The sequence below is a fragment of the Cotesia typhae genome, unplaced genomic scaffold (assembly GCF_013202065.1).
Source record: "Cotesia typhae breed Kobodo isofemale line unplaced genomic scaffold, CoteBio_Ctyphae contig_30, whole genome shotgun sequence".
NCBI classification, from domain to species: domain Eukaryota; kingdom Metazoa; phylum Arthropoda; class Insecta; order Hymenoptera; family Braconidae; genus Cotesia; species Cotesia typhae.
This window is the reverse complement of record NW_027423739.1, coordinates 262374-288633: the sequence shown is the minus strand read 5'-3', so window position 1 is coordinate 288633 and position 26260 is coordinate 262374. Positions and strand designations below refer to the sequence as shown.

At 32.5% G+C, this 26260-nt stretch overlaps 1 protein-coding gene across 5 annotated transcripts in view; it reads left to right on the top strand.

Moving 5' to 3' along the window:
- The window catches only part of LOC141526035 (G protein-activated inward rectifier potassium channel 3), a 102797-nt gene extending 85367 nt beyond the window's left edge, over positions 1-17430 (top strand). For all 5 annotated transcript variants that reach the window (XM_074240762.1, XM_074240761.1, XM_074240765.1 and 2 more), the window contains one exon: positions 17017-17430. In XM_074240762.1, the coding sequence (XP_074096863.1) occupies positions 17017-17189 (173 nt within the window). In that variant the 3' untranslated portion in view covers positions 17190-17430. The remainder of the gene's footprint in view (positions 1-17016) is intronic.
- The last annotated feature ends 8830 nt before the right edge of the window (positions 17431-26260 follow it).

Sequence of the window (26260 nt, the reverse complement as noted above, 5' to 3'; positions counted from 1 at the left end):
GTAAGGGTGTATTCCCATATGAGTACATTGACAGTATTGACAGACTAGACGAGACACAGTTACCTAACCAGGAATCATTTTATTCAAAATTAACAAACTCAACTATTTCTGATGATGACTATGCTTTTGCTCAAGTAGTTTGGAGTGAATTTAAAATCAACACGCTGGGAGCGTACTCAGACTTGTATTTGAAGACTGACGTACTTCTCTTGGCTGATGTCTTTGAAAACTTTAGACTTAGTTGTTTCAAGACGTACAATCTCGATGCACTTCATTTCTATACTGCTCCCGGTCTATCAAACGCTGCAATGTTAAAGCATACTGAAGTAGAACTTGAACTGCTAACTGATCCTGAGATGCTACTTTTCATTGAGAAGAGTGTTCGCGGTGGGGTATCGATGTGTGCTAATAGACACGCTGAAGCTAACAATCGGTACATGGGTAAAGATTTTGATTCAAACAACCCCGAAACATACCTGATGTACTATGATGTAAATAATTTGTATGGAGCAGCAATGAGTATGTCTTTACCCAAGGGTAAATTTGAATGGGTTGAAAATGTAGATAATGTAGATCAGTTTTTCAATGATGATGAGAGTGTAGGCTACATCCTTGAAGTGGACCTACACTATCCTGAGAAATTACATGATCTACACAAAGATCTACCTTTATGCCCAGAACATTTTGTACCACCTGGCAGCAAACAACAAAAATTAACAACAACTCTGTATGATAAGTCTAATTATGTAATACATTATAAGAATTTAAAACAATGTTTAGATTTAGGCTTAGAACTTAAGAAACTAAATCGAGTCTTGAAATTTGAGCAATCAGACTGGCTCAAGTCATACATTGATAAAAATACTGATTGCCGAAAATTAGCGAAAAATTAGTTTGAAAAAAATTATTATAAATTAATGAATAACGCAGTTTTCGGAAAGACGATGGAAAATGTAAGAAAATATAAAGATGTATATTTGAGAACGAAGTGGCAAGGTCGATACAATGTATCCGATTTAGTATGTAGACCTAACTTCCACAGCCTTACAATTTTCGATGAAGACATGGTTATAGTAGAACTTAAAAAAGCTAGAGTCTGCTTCAACAAACCAATATATGTAGGCTTTAGTATATTAGATTTATCCAAGACTTTTATTTATGACTTCCACTATAATTATGTGCTTGAAAATTATGCAAAAACCTCTAAATTATTGTACACCGATACAGACAGTTTCATTTACCAATTCAATGTACCCAACATCTATGAAGACATCAAACGTGATATCTCAAGGTTTGATACTTCCGATTACCCACCTAACAACGTCTTCAACATGCCCCTTGTTAACAAAAAGGTTCTGGGACTCATGAAGGATGAGAACAATGGAAAAATCATGTCCGAGTTCGTGGGTCTCAGAGCCAAATTGTATGCCTTCGAAATCCATGATCCTGAGAAGGAAAAGGATAGGATTAAGAAACGGGCAAAGGGTATCGGAGGATCAGCCTTGAAGACTATCATGTTTGATGACTTCAAAAGATGCCTTTTTGAAAATGTGCTGTTAAAGAAAGAACAGTACATGATCAAAAGCAAAAAACATCAAGTGCACACAGTAAAACAGGAGAAACTTGCTGTCAGTTGGGCTGATGACAAACGTCAACTCATTGAGGCAAGCACTGATACTGTGCCTTGGGGTTATAAAGGCTCCTTAGATTTTAAGAAAAGAAAACTTGTAGAATCTACAATGTAGATGATGAAAATAATAATAAGAGACAAAAAGTTTTGTAATAGTAAAAATAATGTAAATATATTTTCAAGGATTTATGTATTAAGGTTTTGTAAATAAAAACAATGTAAATATAATTTGTGTTTTACATATCTGATTTATTGATCCAACTATTATGTTCAGTATCAAAGCCTAACCATTTAACATAGTATTTATTTCCACGTTTTCTAATTACTTTTTCAACAAGATATACATCTGGATATTTGACTTTGCTGAGTTCTTCGTTGTAAAATCCGCCTTCAATTGGTTGATCCTGATAGTCCACGAGCTTGTACGTCGTTGGATTCGTATTCGGCACCGATTTGATTGTGAAGATTTCTGTTGTCCAGTTTGGCGTGTATCCTTTGTCAAAAACATGCTTGTACTAGCTGATTCGGACTTTGTCTCCAACTTTGAACTTATGCTTCGATTTGGTTTTCAGTGGTTGATATATATTTTCCAATAGTTGTTTCTCCTGAGCAGCGGTAACATCAACAGGTTTCATTTTGATGGTACTATGTTTGGTGTTGTTGTATGTATTCACCAAGTCATCAAGTACATCAGTCCACTTGTAGCTGCTGCGAGCTGTAAACTCTCGCCACATTTTAGTCATGAGTGTTCTATTGAAACGTTCACATATGGATGCTTTGAGATTGCTGAATGTTGAATACAGATTTATCTTATGCTGCTTCATCAGATCTTTGAATTCTTTGTTGTAAAACTCTTTACCCTGATCAACATGGAGATTCTTAGGAACACGACCTTGCTGGAGTACAGACTTCATAGCACTAGTGACATCTCCACCACTTTTTGATTTAATAGGAACTGCCCAGGCATATTTAGAAAATATGTCTATGATTGTAAGCAGATACTTGTATCCTTTATTGACTGTTGCATATGGAATCATCTCAACCAAGTCGGCTTGCCAAGTCTCATCGAGACCTCGGATATCAACATGACAACGTTTATAGTTCCTGCGAGCTGGTTTGTGAAGCTCTTCAGCTATCACCAGCTTTTTCTCTTCCATTGAAATTATTAACGAGATATTTGATATTATTTTGATGAGAGGAAAGTACTGCTTTAACTTCCTCAATAGCTGTCTGCAAATTTCTCACAGCAGCTTTCAGTATTACTATTTTAGAGTATAAATGTGAAATAATCTCTTTCTGTTCGCTGTCTATACTTTTATTCAGTTCAGACATCTGTCTCAGTACAAACTGCACTGTCGCCGCATCATGTTCATTTGAAGGATTACCGAGATTGCACAGACTTTTATTCTCAATGTTATAGTTTCCATCAGAAGTTACATTGAAATCTCTACCAGCAGGGCCTCGTTGACCTGACTTATCATTGTCCAGTGGACGTCCAAATATATCGATGCTCATGGTTATGAACACTTTGACTGTCAGCGTGCGAATGATTTAATTTTTCAGAAGCTTTTAATATATAACTCCAGCCTCCCTAAGCACTTCAATAGTTGATATGATTTCATTCGTGTGACTTGGATTTCCAGCAGCTTGAGATGCCATAAGTAGTCGCAAACGATCAACTAGTTCATTTGGATCATCCCAGTAAACATAGTCCATTGGTAATCTCTGTTTTCTTGCAATCATATATTTAGGTAACCCATTACCGAACTTGGTGATAAAATCAGCAATGTATTTATTGAACTTGATTGTTGTATCTTCACGAATAATACGATTTGGATCATAATATTTCCTATGAGCGTTGGTATGTTGAATTATGTCCAAGTACTTTTTCTTATCATCTGGGGTGATGAGTGCATCCTCTGGTGATTTTCTAAATTATAATTCCAACAACCCAGGAGTTATTGGATAATTTTTTTCTTTGACAGTTATTGTATCATTTGCAAATGAAATAGGTGAATCACCCATATGCATTTCACCACGTTTTCTGCGTACACCATATCTCATATCATTATCTTTATGTTTTTTACTTAAACGTTGTAGATAATTAGTGAGAAGAGGATTTCTACGAGCTGGAGTACTTGTTGATGGTGGTGGCTGAGTAATAGCAAGTGCTGTATTATCAAATGAACTTTCATCATCTGTTATTAAACTGTTGTATACTTCTGGATCATCATACAAAGATTTTTCAACCTCTTGTTTTTGAACCTGTGGTTTTTCTTCTTTTTTAATATTTTCCCCTTTCAACTTTGAAGATTCAACTATACTCTGGAGTGGTGTCACAATAGGCTTGAATATTTCCTCCATAGCTTTCTCAGCTGTATCTTTACCCAACTTCATCATCTTGTGCTTCCGTCGGATGGCATCACTGGCTTGAGATATCTGATGCAGAATATCTTTCTGCTTTGATATTTCTTCAGGCTTCATGTTTACAGGTTAACGTCTACAGCATGTATGACTATCACACTCTAAAGTACCTCAATTTATACTAATGAAGCAGTCGAATCCTCTGCGATACCTACCACTGTTCAATTCACTGTCTTTATCTATTACCACAAACCCATATTTATTCCAACATGCCGAGCATAACTCTCTGAATGAGTTGTACGACATGTCTGTATTGACATGATCATTATAAATATGCTTCAGATTCATTTCATCTTGACGGAATAGCACGAGAAAGTTTGCGTTATCTCTAATCAGATGCTTAGGTATTCGTGTATAAGTTTGACAGAGATAAAAGCTATCAATATCTTTGTGTCGACCCATGCAGAAAAAAGCCTTGATGTGATCCTGTTTTTCACAAGCAACATCATCAAATATCATCAGGGAGTTAGGTTTTGCATCTTCAGGCTTGATTATAGTCTCATGATCGCTGAATATGAAGAATTCAATACCATCAATCTGTTTAAGTAGTGTTTCGAGAAACTGATACTTTGGTTGGTTAAGAGACTTTGAGTAAAGATATATATTCTCAAACCTCAAGCCGTTTGAATGTACAATAAGAGATAGTAGAGCGTTGGTCTTTCCACAGTTTGATGGTCCGCAAAACACTGCACGGATACTGTTGGGAAGTAATGCACCGTGTCGTTTGAGTTTCACACCGGTCCCTTGAACAATTTGATCAAAATTCATAACAGGCAACTGAGCTCTTGATTTGCTGCCCATGACTGCTGATTAGATTCTGAGCTCAAGGGGTATATATACCAGCTTATATAGATTAGCATGTTAGTCTTTGATGTGACATGTCTGAGAGCAGACGTGGTAAAGGTTTGTTCAACAACATAATCAATAAGCTCCCACTTGAACTCCATATCCCTGGGTACCAGTACTGCGGTCCAGGTACAAAGTTAGCTAAGAGGTTCGCTCGAGGTGATCCAGGTATAAATCCTCTGGACGCTGCGTGTAAGGAACACGATATAGCTTACTCGAAAAATCGTGAAAATTTAGAAGCCCGTCACGAGGCTGATAAAATCCTTGCTAAGAAAGCGTGGCAACGATTTCAAGCAAGAGACGCTGCTATTGGTGAAAAAGCTGCTGCTTGGAGTGTGAATAAAATCATGAAGCTGAAAAGACGTTTCGGTATGGGTCTTAAAAAAGAAAAACCTATTACCAAGCGTAAGACAATTAAAAGAAAAACAATGAAGCGTAAGACAGTCAAAAGAAAGACTTCCAAGAAGAAGGATGTTGCTCTGAGACAGATTGTTGATGAAGCTAAAAAGTCCATGCAGCCTGGTGGAGATCCAGTTAAAACAGCTCTTGGAGGTGCCCGCAAAGCTGTCAAGAAAGTTGGTGGGAAGAAAAACGTTCGATTGCCTCGTATTCTACCAGTTCCATCAAAGATTGGTGGAGTACTTCCATTCTTGATTCCCCTGTTTGCAGGATTATCAGCGGTTGGTGCTCTAACAGGTGGAGCTGCAGGTATTGCAAAAGCTGTGAACGATGCCAGCGCAGCCAAAAATCAATTAGCTGAAAAGAAACGTCACAACTTGAAGATGGAGGAAATAGCTGTAGGTAGCGGATTATACCTCAAACCTTACCGCAGTGGTATGCGACTTTATCTGAAACCATACCCAGAAGGAGCTGGCTGCAAGAAGTCAAAAAACCAGTAGAGCTACCACATCGAGCACTGACTAACATCGACTTATTAAAATATGTCAAGCTGCTTAAAATTCCAAATTTTCGAGGAGTTTTCATGAGAAATCATTTACCAAAATCTGGACCAAAGACAAACGAATCAGCAATAATAAATTTAGATGATAAACTTGGACCTGGAACTCACTGGGTTGCATACAAGAAGAATCATAATCAAGTAATTTACTTTGACAGTTTTGGTAATCTACAACCCCCACAAGACTTGATGAAATGTCTCGATATAGGTAGCGTAAAGTACAATCATAAAAGATATCAAGACTTTGATACAATCATATGTGGACATTTGTCCTTAAAATTCCTGGCTGGACAACTATAAATTGAAGTGACTCGGGAATACAAGCGTCAGTCATGGCAGAGTCATTCACCTTGACACTATCCGGAAACTCCTCCATACTGGAGGCAAATTATTTTCCACCGATTGAGCTATCACCAACAAAAAATTATGTACTTGGACTCGTTAAGCTTCTAACATTCAATTCAATACCAAATATTGATGTTGGTGCTAATAAATTTTATGTGTCATCAAAAAGATCCAAAAGAAGTATAATCAAGAGATTTCAAGAAATAACTATACCAACAGGGAGTTATGAAACTAAAGATATTGAAACTTATATAAACAAGACATTACCTGAACTAAGTTTCACTTTAAAAGCAAACAACAATGAGTTCAGAAGTGAAATAAAATGTGATCAATATATAAATTTTGAACCTGAAGATTCCATTGGATCATTACTTGGATTTACCAATCGGGTTCTTGAACCTAACATAACTCATAAATCTGATTTACCAGTGAAAATATTAAAAATCAATGCTCTGAGAATCGAGTGCAATATAACTACTGGATCGTACATCAATGGTGAGAAGAATCATACAATCCATGAATTTTTTCCAAGGGTTCCAGCCGGATATAAAATAGTGGAAGTGCCAACAAACATCATTTACCTGCCAGTCGCCGTACGAGCAATACACTACTTGAGACTACGCATTGTTGACCAAGACGGGAGAATAGCAAATTTCCGTGGCGAGACGATAACGATAAGACTGCATATAAAAAGTCTGTAATGGGTATCGCATACGAGACAAAGACTGGTAGTGGGTATAAAAGGATTGCAGCATGCCCAAAGATTATCAGTCACCATCAAGCTCTGAAAGTGTTAACACATCAGAACAGAGAGTTCCTAAAAAGTCTAGGACTAAAATTACGTGGAAAATTCATAAGATAAAAATAAATTTTTGTTGTCTAGCTTGTGTGATCCCTTGTGGAAATAATTCTCTGAAAAAACTCTTGACAAGTCTTTATAACTCTGAATAAGACTTTTCGAAATTCTTCACATCCCTAACTAAGTGAAGGAAAGACTTAATAAGTCTTCAAAACTCTGCAATACTCTTCAAAAATCAAATTTTCCCTGCAATTTCGGAATTTCTCAAAGAGTTAATAAGACTTGATAAGACTTGTTCAGTTTTACAGGAAAAGAAGAAAATATTTCTTTTCAAAAAAATTACTTATCAGAATTAAATAAAACTATAAAAAAGAATTAATGAATGTTTTAAAAAAATTTTTTTTAAATAATATTTTCATCACGAAAATACTTTGATGGGCATCGAATCACTCATAGTTGAGCAAGTCAAAACATCAACAGCAAATGAAGTGCACTTGCTGTTGTAAACAGATATTACTCAAAGAGTAAATCCAATCGGTATTTAATTTGGACTATCAAATATTAAAGTCAACTTTCTAGGTAGGAAAGAATTTTCTAACCACATGCCACCTATTAGAAACTAAGAACACTCAAAGATTCTAACTGTAAATTCGTAAACTAAAATATGTTAGGTATCAATTAATTCCAGCAGATAGCGTGTGGATAGAAAATTCTTTCCTACCTAGAAAGTTGACTTTAATATTTGATAGTCCAAATTAAATACCAATTGGATTTACTCTTTGAGTAGTATCTGTTTCCAACATCAAGTGCACTTCATTTGCTGTTGATGTTTTGACTTGCTCAACTATGAGTGATTCGATGCCCATCAAAGTATTTTCGTGATGAAAATATTATTTAAAAAAAATTTTTTTAAAACATGCATTAATTCTTTTTTATAGTTTTATTTAATTCTGATAAGCAATTTTTTTGAAAAGAAATATTTTCTTCTTTTCCTGTAAAACTGAACAAGTCTTATCAAGTCTTAATAACTCTTTGAGAAATTCCGAAATTGCAGGGAAAATTTGACTTTTGAAGAGTATTGCAGAGTTTTGAAGACTTATTAAGTCTTTCCTTTACTTAGTTAGGGATGTGAAGACTTTCGAAAAGTCTTATTCAGAGTTATAAAGACTTTTGAAGAGTTTTTTCAGAGAATTATTTCCACAAGGGATACCATGGCGGAAATCTTAGATATAAAAAAATCGATTATTTTCGATGAATCTATTGCACACTGTGAAGCTCATTCACACTTGCCATATGCATCATCAGCATTCAACAACAGTGATGAAATCAGGATTGCTGTTCAACATCAAGATCTGTGCTTGCTCCCAAGCAAGAGCACAGTACATTTTTATGGAAGAATGAGGAAATCTGATGGTACTGCTGTAAGTGCTACTACGAAGATGGTCAACATGGCTGTTTGTCATATGTTTGAAGAGATACGTTATGAGCTCAATGGCGTAGAAATCGAAAGATGGAAGAATGTTGGTATCACCAGTGTTATGAAAGGATACGCTTCTCTGAGTCCGGGACAACAAAATATTCTGGAAAATGCTGGTTGGATTGTTAATGAAGATGACAACAAGCTGACTGATAATAGCGGTTACTTTGATGTCTCAGTACCGCTGAGTTTCATTCTTGGATTTGCTGAAGATTATCAACGAATTATCGTGAATGCCAAGCATGAATTGATACTGATCAGATCAAAATGCTTATGTTGTTACCGTTGAGAATGAAAATGTTTCAATTACGATTCAAAAAATTAAGTGGATTGTACCGTATATAACAATGTCTGAGAAGCAAAAAATCGAGGTGTTGAATTACATAACCTCCGATCCAGCTATCCCAATCAGTTTCCGGACTTGGGAATTGTATGAGTATCCACTGCTACCAGCTACCAACAAGCATATTTGGGTAATCAAAACAACAAATCAGCTTGAGAAACCTCGTTTTGTTATCCTTGGATTCCAAACAGCAAGAAAGAATCAATCGAATCAAAACGCAAGCGAGTTTGATCACTGCAACATTAGAGACATTAAGCTGTTCTTGAACTCTCAGAGTTATCCATATGGAAATTTGAACCTCAACATTGTGCATAATCAGTATGCCTTGATGTATGATATGTACACAAATTTTCAAAGTGCTTACTATGGAAAAGAAGCTGAACCGCTATTGGCTAAAAAAAATTTTCTGAATAAAGCACCTCTATATACAGGGTGTCTCAGAAGTCGTGAGCCACCGGACAGGGTGTGGTAGAAAATTGGATTCTGAATAGAAAAGTCCTTTACCATTTTTCAATCAGACCCATAGAAAAATTACTACAAATTTATGAAAATAGACCAATGAGGAGCGCGGTTTAGCGGCAGAACGGTAGGCGCAAGAGCGAGCGAGTGGAAGCGCGACAGGCAATGAGTGCGCGCTCGCTTGCACACGTGTGATATCATTGCTCAGTTATAGCGGGATGCCCGCATGCAATAATAATGATCAATGATACTCCTGTAAATAAAAAAAAATTAATATTAGAAAAATCATCCCATAGACAGCCCCATAAAATAAAAAATGTGCGATTTTTTGATAATTAAAACTCAAATTTTCGGTGTCACCGAAAAATGAAAAAAAAAAGCCAACAGTCATATTCGATGATACCCCTGTAATTAAAAAAAAAAAGAAAAGTTATAAAAGTACCCCATACACTCTGAGATACAGCCCCATAAAGTCAAAAATTTGCGATTATTTAATGATGAAATTCAAATGATCAATGTGCACTTGAAGTTAAAAAAAAAAGCAATAAAAATAATCAGTGACACTACTGTAGACCAAAAAAATTGAAAAAAAATAAAAAACTACCTCATAGACACTGAGATACACCCCCATAAAGCTGCGATTTCTCCATTATTTGTGAAGTTAAGTTGAAATTCTCGGTGTCAACTCGGAATAACTCAAAGAAAATTATCTTTCTTTCCAGTTTAACCTTTTTTATGAATTAAAAATCAAAATTTTGGAATCCACCCCATAAACACCGAGAGGCAACCCCACAATGCCACAATTGTTCGATTTTTATTGATTTAAATTGAAATTCTCGGTGTCTACTCAAAATAAGTAAAAGAAAATTATTGTACTTTTTAATGTTATCTCTGTTATAAAATAATAAATCAAAATTTTAGAATCCACCCCACAGACACCGAGATACATCCCCATACAGTCGCTATTTGTCGATTTTTAATTGACTTAAATTGAAATTCTCGGTGTCCACTTAAAATAAAGAGCATAAACTCATTCCACTTTCCAATTTACTCTTTTTAATAAATGAAAATATCAAAATTCAAGAATTCACCCCATAGACCCCAAGATACGCCTCCATAAAGCCGCGATTTATCGATTTTTTGTGGATTGATATCGAAATTTTCGGTGTCATATAAAATTTGAATTTTAATTATTGAAAAATCGCGAATTGTTGGCTTTATTTGGATGTTTGTTAGTGTCTATGCGGTGGATTTTCAAGAGTTAAGTTTTTTTATGTTTTTAAGGGTGTAATTTAAAAGTACAATAGGTTTCTCTTGTTGTTGTTAAATGGACACCAAGAATTTCAATTTCAATTACTAACAAATCACAAATAAGCGGATTTATGGGGTCCTATCTCGCCGTTAATGGGGTGTTTTTTTCAAATCTTATTTTTTTTTTTTTGCTTACAAAAGTATATCTGAAAATGAGTTTTCATACTTTTCATTTATTTTCAACGGACACCGAGAAGTAGCATTTTAATTACTAAAAATCAGAAATTTTCAGCTTAATGGGATCATAATTCGGAGTTTGCGGGGTGGTTTTTAAATAATAATTTTTTTCGATACACAGGAGTTTAATCGATAAGTACAAAAGGTTTCTTTTGTTGATTTTCAATGGGCACCAATAATTTGAATTTTAATTTCTAAGCAATCCCGATTTTTGTGCGTTATCAAGTCATCTTTCGGTATCTATGGGGTGTTTTTACAATTTTTTAAATTTGTCTGATGGTCAAAAGTACCACTGATAATTTTGATTGGTATTTTTTTTTCTATTTCGAATGCACTGTGAATATTTTAATTTTTATGTTAAATAATCCCGAAATACTCGGCTTTATTAGGCTGTATCTTAGTGTCTATGGGGTGGTTTTTGTAATTTTTAATTTTTTTCTGATTGTTATGGGTATAGTTAACTATTAGTCCTAGATTTTTATTTGAAATTTTGAGTAGTCGTCGAAAATTTCTATTTTAATTATTGAAATATCGCACAATTTTTGGCTTTATGGGACTGTATCTCCCTGTCTATAGGGTAAATTTTTATTTTTAAAAATTTTCTTCACCTACTGTAGTGTCACTGATTATTTTTATTGCTTTTTTTTTTTCACTTCAAGTGCACTCTGATCATTTGAATTTCATTATTAAATAATCGCGAATTTTCGGCTTTACGGGGCTGTATCTCCCTGTCTATGAGGTAGTTTTTATTTTTTTCAATTTTTTTGGTCTACAGTAGTGTCACTGATTATTTTTATTGCTTTTTTTTTTTTAACTTCAAGTGCACACTGATCATTTGAATTTCATCATTAAATAATCGCAAATTTTTGGCTTTATGGGGCTGTATCTCAGAGTGTATGGGGTACTTTTATAACTTTTCTTTTTTTTTTTTAATTACAGGGGTATCATTGAATATGACTGTTGGCTTTTTTTTTTTTTTTTTTTTTTTCATTTTTCGGTGACACCGAAAATTTGAGTTTTAATTATCAAAAAATCGCACATTTTTTATTTTATGGGGCTGTCTATGGGATGATTTTTCTAATATTAATTTTTTTATTTACAGGAGTATCATTGATCATTATTATTGCATGCGGGCATCCCGCTATAACTGAGCAATGATATCACACGTGTGCAAGCGAGCGCGCACTCATTGCCTGTCGCGCTTCCACTCGCTCGCTCTTGCGCCTACCGTTCTGCCGCTAAACCGCGCTCCTCATTGGTCTATTTTCATAAATTTGTAGTAATTTTTCTGTGGGTCTGATCGAAAAATGGTAAAGGACTTTTCTATTCAGAATCCAATTTTCTACCACACCCTGTCCGGTGGCTCACGACTTCTGAGACACCCTGTATAATTGACTGTTCCAAGCAGAACGAGTCAATCAAGTCTGGACCTGTGGATATACGCCTGGAATTTAAATCATCAGCACAGTTTCCAAATCAAACTGCTGCTTACTGCTTGATAATTCACGATCGAATAATTGAGTACAATTCCATCAGCAGTACTGGGAGAAAACTTACTTAACGGTGCAGTTTGATCCCAAACCCACCATACATTACATGTATGTATGGGACTTTGCATCCAGACAAGCGAGGAAAGGACCATGGGAACAAGCAGCAAGAGACGGAGAACAATTTCGCCGACGAATACAACAAATAAATAAAATTATTGATCCTGTACTAATCAATAAACTTAATGTAATTAAAAATAGTAAATAAACATGATGTAATTAAAAATAGTAAATAAAGAAATACTTTTTTATAATTTTGGATTTTTAATTATAAACCTTACTATAATAAATACGAAATTTATTAGTAACATTACATAGATTTAAACTTTTTCATTAATTGCACAGTTGGTATAGATGGTGTGTAAATGAATTTAAATTTATTGTATGATGTACCGCTGTCATACAAATAAATCTTTTCACCATTATTGATAATATTCTTCATCTTTGCAAGTAGATGCGGCTTATTCAAAAACTTCTGGTTGCATGCAGCAGGGAGAAACGTTGAACAAGTGTTGTCCAAGCATATTTCAACGTTGAATCCAAATTGTGTTCTAACTATTTTGATGTTTGTGATCTCATAATTATGCCCAGTTTCCAATTCATGCATTCGCCTGAATGGTAGACGGCACCCGTACATCCTGGTGATGATAGCAGATTCCAGCAGCAGATTCCAGCAGCGGGTAGCAGATTCCAGGACCAGATAGCAGATTCCAACAGCAGATTTCGGCAGCAGGTAGCAGCTTCCAGGGTAGCAGAGTCACTACAGTATTTTACTATGGTACTTCACAATATTTCACTGTAAACTCGTACTTCACACTGTAAACTTTTACTTCACTGTTGCGAAGTACGCTCTCAGCGAGCTGCTTTTATAGCCAGAGGATACTACGCAGTTACCCCTCACTCTTCTACCTCAAAAACGGTTTGATGACGTCATCTACTACGCAGTTAGAAATAGAACAAAGAAAAACTGCGCAGTTACGCAACCTTGAACAGGCTCAGACCTGTATGATGACGTCATCTACTACGCAGTTAGAAATAGAACAAAGAGAACTACATAACCTTGAACAGACTCAAACCTGTCTGATGATGTCATCTACTACGCAGTTCAAAACTCTACCGTATAGTATGAATAACCAATCAAATTATTATTAATTAATCAAGAAAAATAATTAACCAATAAGATTATCGAGTGGTGGGGGTAAAATCCACAGATCGGGTTATAAAAGGTTGAATTGATTGTAAGAGTCATCATTCAGTTACTCTTCGTTGTCAAGAGCAGTAAAAATGGAGATCATTCTAGACATTCAAGGATTCAGAGGAGCTGATAATCGCTTCATTGTTAAGGAGTTGGCCTCAATAACAATTCAACATGATATTGATAATATTGAAGAGTTATCATGCACACTATTTCAACCGCCATATCACTGGAAGGTGTTACCAGTCAACTATCAACATCTGAATACCTGGCTGATCCGAAATTATCATGGAATCGGTTGGAATGCTGGAACAACTTCATATTACAAGCTCAAAGACGTTCTCAATTATTTAACTTGTAATAAAAAAATTATTTATGTCAAAGGTATCGAGAAAAAGTTATGGGTTCAAAATTTAATTGATTGTAATAATAAAATTGTAATCGATCTCGATAATTTCAAATGTCCCTCTCTAAAAAGTATGAAAATTTGTAACAATCATTTTTGTAATTATCATGATCGTTTATCTGATTTATGTGCCTTGGAAAATGTAAAAAATTTAAAAGATTGGTTTGTAAGCACTCAATAAATCTAAAATAAATGAATTATAATTGTTATTATTATTTCATCCTAACACATTTAATTGAGAATAGAATTAATTATTGTTAGTTATTAAATTCAAATAATTTTCCAACACTACTACTGATATTAATACTTATCAACAGATGGCGTAATGGTTTTTGATTTTTTAATTATGATAATCAATAATCAGTTTTTGTTTTTCAAAAATTTTATAATTAATATTTGTTTAAATTAAAAGTCATGCATTATTTTATATAACCATTTAAAAATAAAAACTGAGTATTGATTTTCAAAATATATCGCTAGAAGATTTTTGGATTTGACGATAGAGAGCACATCAACCCCATATTAGTTTATCAAATAATACATAACTTTTAATTTAAATAAATATTAATAATATTAATAACAAAATATTATAAACTAATAATAATTATTTATCTTTTATTTAAATTAAAAGTCATGTATTATTCTATATATGTATATATAACTAGAAAATTTTTTAATATTTTTGAATTGACAGCTTTCACGCTCTAAGAATAAACTGATAGTAGATGGCTCTAGTACAAGAAGCGCGAAATTCAAACTATCATTATGATAAGTAACTTAAAAAATTATGATTAAGTATAACTTATTGAATTTGAATTATAAATATTAATCTTAAATTAAAAATGTGAGGAATTATAAATAAAAACAATGAATTATTTATATTGAAATCCAATATTTTATTGATTAAATAATTCCACTGGTCATTTTTACATCAAGACTAGAATTAATAAATTCAAATTTATTATATTTTCCACCATGATAACGCAGAAACAGATAGTTTGAATCTATTAATTCATTCAAACTCTTCATGAAGTTATCATCTTTTAGATGTTGAATAGTTCTTGATGGTAGATAAATGTTAAATTCATCGTTTATATTAGCAACAATCCTAGTTCCATACTGAGTTGTAATAGCTTTGATACCGTTAATCTTATATTCTCGATTAAACTCCAACTCATTCATTGTCTTAACAGGAAGAATCCCAGTAAGACAATTAACCTCATTTATCTTGGTGAGATCCATGATTGATTGCTGTAAAAATTTTTTAATTAATTGTAATGGTTGATTACATGATTCTTCATTTAATTCATATTTTGATTAGACAGTAAATGAATACTTATAATTAGTAATACTGATAGGTAGAAGATGTATATCACCAAGAACTTGTACTTCAACTTGTAGTCACCACCAGCTCGTACTTTACTGGAGACGTGTACTTCGTTGTTGTGAAGAACGGCTTGAGCGCGCTGCTTTTATAGCCAGAGGATACTACGCAGTTACCCCCCACTCCTTTACCTCAAAAACGGTTTGGTGACGTCATCTACTACGCAGTTAGAAATAGAACAAAGAAAACTGCGCAATTACGCAACCTTGAACAGGCTCACACCTGTATGATGACGTCATCTACTACGCAGTTAGAAAATTCTAGAACAGAATGAGTCATCTACTACGCAGTTAGGAATAAAGCAAAGAGAACTACGCAGTTACCGTGACCTTGAACACGTTCAGACCTGTTTAGAAGTAGACAGAAACCTCGATAGATGGCGTATCTTCTCACATGTACTCCTCATATGTACAGTTTGAATATATTAATCTTTTCAGAATATAAACAATGAAATGCACCTGTGATCTAAGCAACTATTATTGATGCTGAGATCACAGGTGCATTTTTTAACAAAAATGCAGGAAATCAGAATCAAAATTTGAAATGGCGGAAATCAGACTCAAAATGGCGGATATTATACTTAAAATGACGGCTCGATATAAAAATGGTGGAAATCAGATTCAAAATGGCAGATTTCAGATGGCAGCCACCAAAATGGCGGATAGCAGCCACCAGATGGCGGATTCAAAATGGTAGGAAAATAGCGGATAAATTTTTAAAAATGGCGGATAGTAAGATGGCGGCAGAATTCCCCACCAGCGCCACCTATAACCTCGATAAAAACCTCATCCATAACCTCAAAATGACATACATATCTACCGCCGGCAACACCTACTATCGGTAAAAACAGGTCGCCCATATCCACAGATGATACTTGTCACGAACCTACACTCGGTAGTGCAGATCCCAGCTTAGTGCGGGCACGAACCCACAAATCTGTTTTACCGATTGGGCATGCACTCCCCTGTTTAACTATAATCACTTTCATAATAAATTAGGAAAACGGTTGACCCTGAAGGCCATCCCGGCAACTTCCCGTTACTTTCATAATTAAGCGCTCGAAATTGCACTTATTATTATTTGAGCTCTTCGAACTCAAAAATATAATTTTCGTGTAGTATTGAACTCTCCGAGCTCAATAGAGAGAGAGAGAGAGAGAGAGAGAGAGAGAGAGAGAGAGAGAGAGAGAGAGAGAGAGAGAGAGAGAGAGAGAGAGAGAGAGAGAGAGAGAGAGAGAGAGAGAGAGAGAGAGAGAGAGAGAGAGAGAGTAGTCAGGGATGCTTCCTGAGACCTTAAAACAGAGTGAATTTCACTGCTGGTTGGACTAAATGAATTAGAAATTATACAGTGACATTTACTTCTAAATCAGTTTGCATTCACTACGAAAAATTTTTACAATGTGATAATAAAATTTGAATGATGATTATTGTAATTATTATTCTTGCCTTCCACAGGATTTTCCTATTGCTACCTCGCCATTGTCTTGTTGCTGCAACATGAAAATCACGAGGCTGCAACATGATTTTTTTCATGCTGCTACCACAGGATTTTCAATACCTGATTGGTCAATGTCGATGTAAATTTACTGTAGAATATATCATATCATTCCTACCATATTGATCACTTATCATTTGATTAAAAATGATTTTCTCAATTAAATTTTTACATAATTCAAAACATTAATAAATGGTTCATTATATTTATTTGTTCCACAGATGGTACGAGTTTGAGAAAAAATCCTGGTGACTCAACAATGCCATTGCTACTGACCACTTATAATCAAAACGATAATGACTCTGGTTACTTGAGTCCTCAAAGTTATATTTATCACAGATCGCCAAAACTCCACGTTAATGTTCCACTAATCGATGAAGCACAAGGATTGTAAACATCTATGAGAAGATCTTATTGAGAATCGAAATAATTATAGTTTGCATAATTGATAACTCTTATTTAATTTTTCTATTAATTTAATCGTAGTAAACTGCACCCAAAGAAAAAAAATGCCATTTGGTCTCACCCGAAATGAAGAGTAGATTTCATTTGATATAAAATTCTCTTTATTTTGCTATTATAATTTTTTGACAACCAAATTTTTAAATTAATCACAATAAAGAAGTTCAGCAAAAGTTTTTTGGATATATTTATTATTTGGATAATTATCTTGGACTAATTCAAAGATGAGCGAAATCCTTCTAAAAATTTAATATTTAATATTATTTATGATATCGAAGATAAAGAAAAAAAAGTCAGTGTTATCTACATCAAATCAAAGAAAATTTCATGAGCTTTCACATGAATTTTTCGAAAATCAGCTATCTCTTTTAAATTAAAATTTATAAATCAATGAAGTGACCGAAAACGTGATTTTCACTATTTTGAAAATTTTAAATGGCCGCCGTTCCTATTTTGCTCATCTTCGAACTCGTTCAAGGTAATTACCCACAGAATATGTGTACCAAGTTTCATCAAGATCATTAGAAAACTTTTGCAGATATCCTCATGACACGATTGCTTATATATATATATATATATATATATATATATATATATATATATATATATATATATATATATATATATATATATATATATATATATATATATATATATATATATATATAAGGTGGGTCAAAAAAATCGAATAATTTATTTTTGACTTTATACTCTGAAAAATAGGTTCGTAGACACCTAAAAGAATTCTCTCCAAGTATAAGCTCTTAATTATAACGGGAAGGTCCTCCGCTTTGCGGTTTCTATTTTTTTCGAATAATCAGATAAAAAAATTTATATCTCGCTTCCAACTGCTTGGAAAAATATTCCGTGGCATAGATTTTGTGAGAAATTGAATGCTTTACAAAAAAGGTCTCTTATGACTTTTTCAAAAACTCAACCGATTAAAAGATATTCATAGTTGAAGTTTGGCTATTTTAAGGAAAATATTCGTTTTTATTATGAATTTTATAAGTCGATGAAAAAAAATTATTTCGGATTGCGGAACTCATGATTTTGTAGGAAATTTACTGCTCTACAAAAATGGTCTCTTATGATTTTTTGATTAAGTGAAGCCGTTACGAGATATTCATCGTCAAACATTAACGAATATCAATATTTCCAGTTTTTGATCAATAATTCGATAAATTTTAATTTAAACTATGAGTTTCAGGAAAATTTACATAAATTTGAGTTTCGATCGATAAAGAAATGTTATAAACAATTTTTTTAATATTGTTTTCAGTCTTGAGCTTGTTTGATTGCCTTAAAACAAGAAATTAGAGCATTTTTTTCGACATATAGCCAATGATTAGTTTAATTTGAAGTGAATGACATATTTCTTTGTCAAATTTAATATGAAAAGTATTGAATCAAGTGAGAAACAACCAGTATTTAACTTTTTTATAGATAAATTTTTTATTGAATTATCAATTGCAATATAATTGTCTATATTTTTAACATAACAGTACGCTATTACTATAAATAATTTCTTTTATTACAATTTGGGAATGTTTTTGATGTTCTTTGACAACTTGCAATAAGTACTGGAATTGTTCTTCATTTTTGTCAAGCATTGATTATATTCACTGACTAATGCAACAGCTCGCTCTGCTGAATCATTGACAACTTTTAGTTGTTGAAAGTATTCTTTATTTTCGAGATAACTCTCATTAGTAGGCCATAATTCAACATCGATATCAAGAAAGTCATACGGTAGATCGAAGATTTTGAAAAGATTTAATGACTTTTTAGACACAACGTCACTCAGAGTTCTCTGCGCCAATGAATTCAAATCTTTTTAGCAATTACAAATCTTTTAGCTTTAGAATCTGTACCTTCACGAGTATTAACAGCTTCAACAATACTTTTTTTTACTTCTAATGGAACGCCATCGTCAAACAGTGATAAAATGGCAAGTTCATCGCTCAAATACCATAAGTGCGAAATCATTTTTTCACACGTAGCTGAAGAAATCAAAGGATTGATATGTTTGTACTCCAATAAATTTTTCATAAACTGCAAGTCATGATAAGCAGCAGTTGTTGCAGAAGTTGATGAAAACCAAGCTTTTAAATACAATGTGACTATAAAAATACAGAAATGACGAAGACCATGCAATTCTTTCTGAGAGAGTTTGAATTCATCTCTGAATAGATACATTTTCAAACTATAAATGGCCTTAGCCATCCATCTAGCATGATGAACAGCACCAGGACGTTTGAAAGAAATCTTTTCTTGAGGCATTTCTCCAAGGAAAATCAATGATAATTCCAATAATTCTTTATCTAACTTATTATAACATTTCTTTATCGATCGAAACTCAAATTTATGTAAATTTTCCTGAAACTCATAGTTTAAATTAAAATTTATCGAATTATTGATCAAAAACTGGAAATATTGATATTCGTTAATATTTGACGATGAATATCTCGTAACGGCTTCACTTAATCAAAAATCATAAGAGACCATTTTTGTAGAGCAGTAAATTTCCTACAAAATCATGAGTTCCGCAATCCGAAATAATTTTTTTCATCGACTTATAAAATTCATAATAAAAACGAATATTTTCCTTAAAATAGCCAAACTTCAACTATGAATATCTTTTAATCGGTTGAGTTTTTGAAAAAGTCATAAGAGACCTTTTTGTAAAGCATTCAATTTCTCACAAAATCTATGCCACGGAATATTTTTCCAAGCAGTTGGAAGCGAGATATAAATTTTTTTATCTGATTATTCGAAAAAAATAGAAACCCGCAAAGCGGAGGACCTTCCCGTTATAATTAAGAGCTTATACTTGGACAGAATTCTTTTTAGGTGTCTACGAACCTATTTTTCAGAGTATAAAATCAAAAATAAATTATTCGATTTTTTTGACCCACCCTAATATATATATATATTAGGGTGGTCCTTATGTTGGGTTTTTTGAAATTTTTTTTCACGATAGTTCAAAATCGGTTCAAAATCTATAAAAAAAAAATCATGCCAAGTTATAGCTCTTAATTTTAATATTAACCCGCGCCCCCCGACGGTCAAAGTTTTAAAGGAAAATAACATGGGAAAAGTTATATTTTTACTTTGGAATTTTTTACGTCATAAACTAACCAACAAATCACATCAAAAAATATTTTTTCTAATGCAAAATTTAACGGTCTACAAAAAAGGTCTCTTATCATTTTTTGATAATTCTAACGATTTTGAAGTTATTCGAGGTCTAAATTGAAACTATAATCTTTTTCATAGTTTTTTCTGGTCATTTAATAATTCAACAATCATAGACGGGTTATTATTCATATTAGATTACTTTTTTTACTTATGCATATAATTTTGAACTATAATTTTCGTGAAAAATATTAATCAATTAAAGAAGTGTATTATTAATATTTTAATGAATCGAAAATGTACAAACATTACCATTTTTATTTTTAATTACAGATACTTTCATGAAGTTTTTACATTAGTTTTTTTAAGTGCGTCAGGAAACATTTGACGATGATCTTTAACCAATTGTAACAAGTATTGCATTTGTTTTTCATCCTTAGTATAACGATTACAAAAATCTTGCACTAGTTTAACTCCTCTTTCAGCACAGTCATTCACAACCGATAGTTTTTTAGCGAATCATAATGCAGTTTTATAGTGTTCATTATGAGCCCATTCAGAAGGATGAATCTTTAAAAATTCTGTTTGTAACTCGAATCTATTGAAAAAATTGATCGATTCTGCAGTTACGAAAAAGTCAATATCATTATATAATAATTCAGTTATGCTCTTAGTTTGAAAGCGTTTAACACTACATTTTTCACTAGTATAATCCAAGTCTTCTTCCGGAATATCATCAATCACAATTGTTTCTTCTTCTTTACGCAGCTTAGCGATAATTTTTAATTTTGTTTCTTGTGAAACTTCCTCATTAAAAATAGCCATGATTGCTAATTCTGGTGATAAATACCACAAGTGATTCATAAATCTACTAATTGCCACAGTAGCAAGATTACTGTTGATTGCCTTAAATTTGTTGAGTTCTTTTATAAACTGTAGATCATGGTACGGAGCTTTGACACTATTTGACGACGAAAACCAAGCTTTAACATAAACCATTGTCACAAAAACACATATTTGCCGTAGTTTATTATCTTCACCTTTTTTCAATGACAATTGCTCCCGAAGCATGTACATTTTCAATATATAAATAGCTTTTGCCATCCATCGTGCATGGTGACAAGCTCCTGGCTTACGAAAACTAAATTTTTCGGGGATGACACCGATAAAAACTAATGTAAGCTCTAATAACTCTTTGTAATCATTACGAGGCAGTTGTGATGCAAGAGTTTCAGTCGCAAAAGTTCTAGTAGATTCAATTTTTTCATTTGTCAAGTTATTATCATTTTTCGGATCATCTAAACCTGTTTTGTAACTGAGTTTATTTAAATCTCCCCATTGCTTTTGGAATCGGATAAAAAGTGGAACATTAGGACCAACAGTATTTGGAAAAACAGCTTCGAAGACATATCTTAGGACTATTTCAAATATATGATGCTTACATGGAAGATACAACAAATCTCTTTCTAACAATTTTTCCAGTAATACAGCAGCACCATTACGAAGGCCTAAATTTGAAGGAGTAGTGTCACAGCATATTGCTTTTACAGATATGTCGAATTCCGAGTCACATAATGTCTTATGAACTACAGAAGCTTGTGCCATTCCAGTTCCATCTTCACTCGTTGGTACACCTAACATAATTTCTTTACTTTCTGAAGTAATTATTACAGGCAATCGATGAACAGTTTCTGTATTTAACAAATTAGGTAATAATTTTCCATCCCAATGTACAACAATAGATGATAACTTTAAAAGTCTTGGAAATGTTTTTTTATTTCTATTGATTTTGACTCTCGCATAGTAAGCCGACATCGGCGAATAGATGATCGATTGACAATAATGGAATTAATATCCACTTCTAATAATTTTAAATCGATAAACGACTGACAAATAGCTGTAGTTATAAACACAGCATCTCTGTCGCTTACTTTACAACGGTCAAAAGTAGCTACAACTCTTTCGTTGAGAATATTGTGAGTTCCTCTTATATTTCTTGATTTAAATTGGCCGGCAGTAGTTGGAATGTATACTTCTCCACTAGAGACTGATTGAGCACTTCCTTGGCTTGATAAGAGTTCAACGTTTTTGTCTACAAAAAGGATAATGATAAGACAAAAATATCTTCACTATAAAATAATAAAATATCAATGAGTAAGTTGATTATTATAATTTACCAAATAATGATTTTTCTTTTTCACTTTCCAATTTAGGTTTTTCGAAATCCAATTGTTTCTCTAATTTTTAACACCAATTTCATCGTCATCGCATTTCGTCTTAATATTTGCAATAAAACCAATTCGTTCATCTGATCTCTGATTATTCAAGAATTCTTTGGAATTTTCATCAACCATTTCAAATACATTTGACGGTGCGATGTCAAATAATTTTTTAATGAACAGTAAAATTAATTTTGTTTTTTCACAGCAACTTCACTCCGATTTCTATGTTTAAGAAGTATGCGCCACTCATCATACAGTTTTTTCAACTTATCTCGACATCTTTGCACATCTTGAACGGGAATTCGAGCTTTCTTCCAAAACACAATAATTTCATCAATCACTGCAGCAACACGATCTGTGATAGTATTATTTAAAATACGTGTATAAAAAAATAACACTTTCAAAGCTTGCAATTTCGATGGTAATTTGTTACCTACGATTTGAACGTCAACATCACCAATCAAAAAAATGTTTTGACGTAAACGTGATAACTCCATATTTAACTGATTACTTAAATATCGGATAAATGAACTCAAAAATTTATTTATATATCAAAAAGGCATCAGTACTAGTAATTGAACGATTTTGATCAAGCTGAGAAATAAATGTAGGTTATGAGTAATCTGAGAATTAATTTTAGTGTTAGAGATTGAAGTAAAATCTAATAGATGGCGGCATGATCGGTTTCTAAAATGTTTTTAACCAGAAATCAAAATTTGAAATTGGAGTTTGTTGATATTTATACCAATAACAATAAAAATCGAGACAATAGGTCCCGAATTTCTTTTGTATCCAAAAAAGTTAAAAATCTTTAAAATGTTCGACAGTTCAGGCTAAAAATGAATTGGTGTTACTATTATTCCAAAGTTACAGTTACTTTGAAAATTTTCTAAACAAAAAAATCCAATGAGATTATAAAGAATAACCGGTTCATGATTTATGAACTATTAAATGACCAAAAAAACAGAAAAAACTATGAAAAAGATTATAGTTTCAATTTAGACCTCGAATAACTTCAAAACCGTTAGAATTATCAATTTTTTGTAGACCGTTAAATTTTGCATTAGAAAAAATATTTTTTGATGTGATTTGTTGGTTAGTTTATGACGTAAAAAATTCCAAAGTAAAAATATAACTTTTCCCATGTTATTTTCCTTTAAAACTTAGACCGTCGGGGGCGCGGGTTAATATTAAAATTAAGAGCTATAACTTGGCATGATTTTTTTTTTTATAGATTTTGAACCGATTTTGAACTATCGTGAAAAAAAATTTCAAAAAACCCAACATAAGGACCACCCTAATATATATATATATATTTAAATAGATAAATTTTTAACCAATGGTATTTTTGGAATTTACTTGACTAATAATGACATATAAAAAATGAAGACATCCGAATCCGTGTGAAAATTCCGTACACTCCGTTTTCATATCTGCTACTATTTGGAGGAAGACTATGATACTGATTATACTAACCAACAGTAAGAAAATTTGAAGTTTTAATGCAGCTGTAGGGGAACTTTGTATTTCAACCGTAATGATGATTATGTTAAAAATGAAAAAACCTTTCATTCACCAACATGTATTTATTGTATTCAATAATTTACTCAGAGTAGAAAAAGTAAAAATTTTTACATAATAGAAAAAAAAAAATTAGTATGAGTAAAACATAATTACATGAAATATCATAATATTTATAGGAAAGAATTGCGAGTAGGTTTAAATTCTACAGTAGGTTTAAATTTTAATGTCAAAAATATAACTGTGGTTTCAAATTTTTCTATTACCATCATTAGTTTTTAAATAATGATTAACTAACAACCTGTAGTATTTATACGGCTGTCAAGAATTAAGAATTATGATTAAAAAACTTTGGCTCAATAATTTTTTGATATTTTTGATCACAATATAGATAATTTGTGAAATTTTTGAAATAATAGCGCTGTGATGATTAATAATTTAAAAAAGATAAGGCGAAACTAACTTACAGATTCAAAAAAATCATAAAAACTGCTCCAAAAACATACCATCAAAAGTTGACTTTCACCAAAAAAAAAATATAAAACAACGAAAAGGTATAAATTTATGTCAATACCGTTTTGATGGTGCCAAATTTAACTGCAGAATCTCATTTTAAAATGAAAATATGTCCGTCTCATTATTTTCTCTATCTCCTATAATAATATATATATTATTATATATATATAATAATGTTCAAACAGGTCAGCAAAAATTAGAAACTAATAATGTCAAAAATATTTTAAATAAAGATTCGCAAAGTGTAATCTAGTAGCATCAATTCGTTCTAAGACGTTGAAGCATTGTTTTGTTCATATACTATTATAAATATCACTATTTAAAAATCACAGAAAAGGTTGGGAATTATAAATGCTCGTAAAATTTGTGTCTAGCATATTTTGATGGTAATTAATACATTGTGTTATTGATCTAAAAGTTGAATGTTGCAGCATGTTAAATAAAAGCATTTATTGAATATCTAAAATTAAGAAGTCAATATTTAGATCTATTTAAATTGCCTTCTTTTGATACCAAAAATTTAAATCAGTAATTGAATTTGTTTTATTCAAATTATAAAAAAGAAAAAAATTAAGAAAACGATTGACCCTGAAGGCCGTCCTTGCAACTTCTCGTTAATTCCATACCTAGACGCTTAAAATTGCACTTATGTTTTTGAGCTCTTCGAGTTCAAAAATGCAATTTACGTGTTATTTTAAGCTCTCCGAGCTCAAAGAGACTGCTTTTCTATGCTTCTGAGCTCTTCGAGCTCAAAAGCCTGGTAAAAGTTTCATAGAACATTATTTTTTGAATTTTCAAACTGCAATAACTTTTGAATAAATCAACAGATTTTCACACGGTTGGCGGCATTCGACGCAGTTTTTTAAGTCTCATTGAGAATCATTAAGTTCAAATTGATCAAACTAAGAATTTCAGAGCAATTCTGAAAGAAACTTTTTTTAGTTTTCTTTCGTTCATGATATTTCTCAATCCTCACAGGGGATTACGGAGGCGTTTACAATGGAATATTCCCGTTTTGAAACTATGGCTTCTATCAAAAATTGGGAAGACTCTTCTATATGTGATATCGAAATGATCTAAAAGCATTTTTTACAACCTACCTCCAAAAAGGATGGCGAGGGTAGGTGTTAACAATTAAAATTTTTAATTTCCAAACTATAGCTCCTATAGACTCCAAATTTGGTAGGTGTCTTCTACATATGATAGAGAAATAATCTAAAAGCATTTTTTATATCCCAAATTCCGTCATGGGGACCGATGCAACAGTTAGATTTCTATAAAATCTACTAAAATTCAATAGAAGATTAAAACCAACATAATAATAGTTTATAATACCTATTAACTAAGAAACCCAGTGTATTATTTTTAAGGAATAAATAATATTTTAGAATCGAATGTTCCAAAACCCAGTTTCTCATTTTCATTAATCCTAATTTATATTAATAATAAATCTTATTATTTTTTACGTTATTTATTATTATAAACATCATTGTAGAAAGTGACAAATTAGCTTTTTACAAACTTGAAATCTTAAGATTTCATGTTAATTCAACTTTTTTCGAACTTTCTTAGATTTTCAATTTTATCGATGGGAAGCTGAAAACAA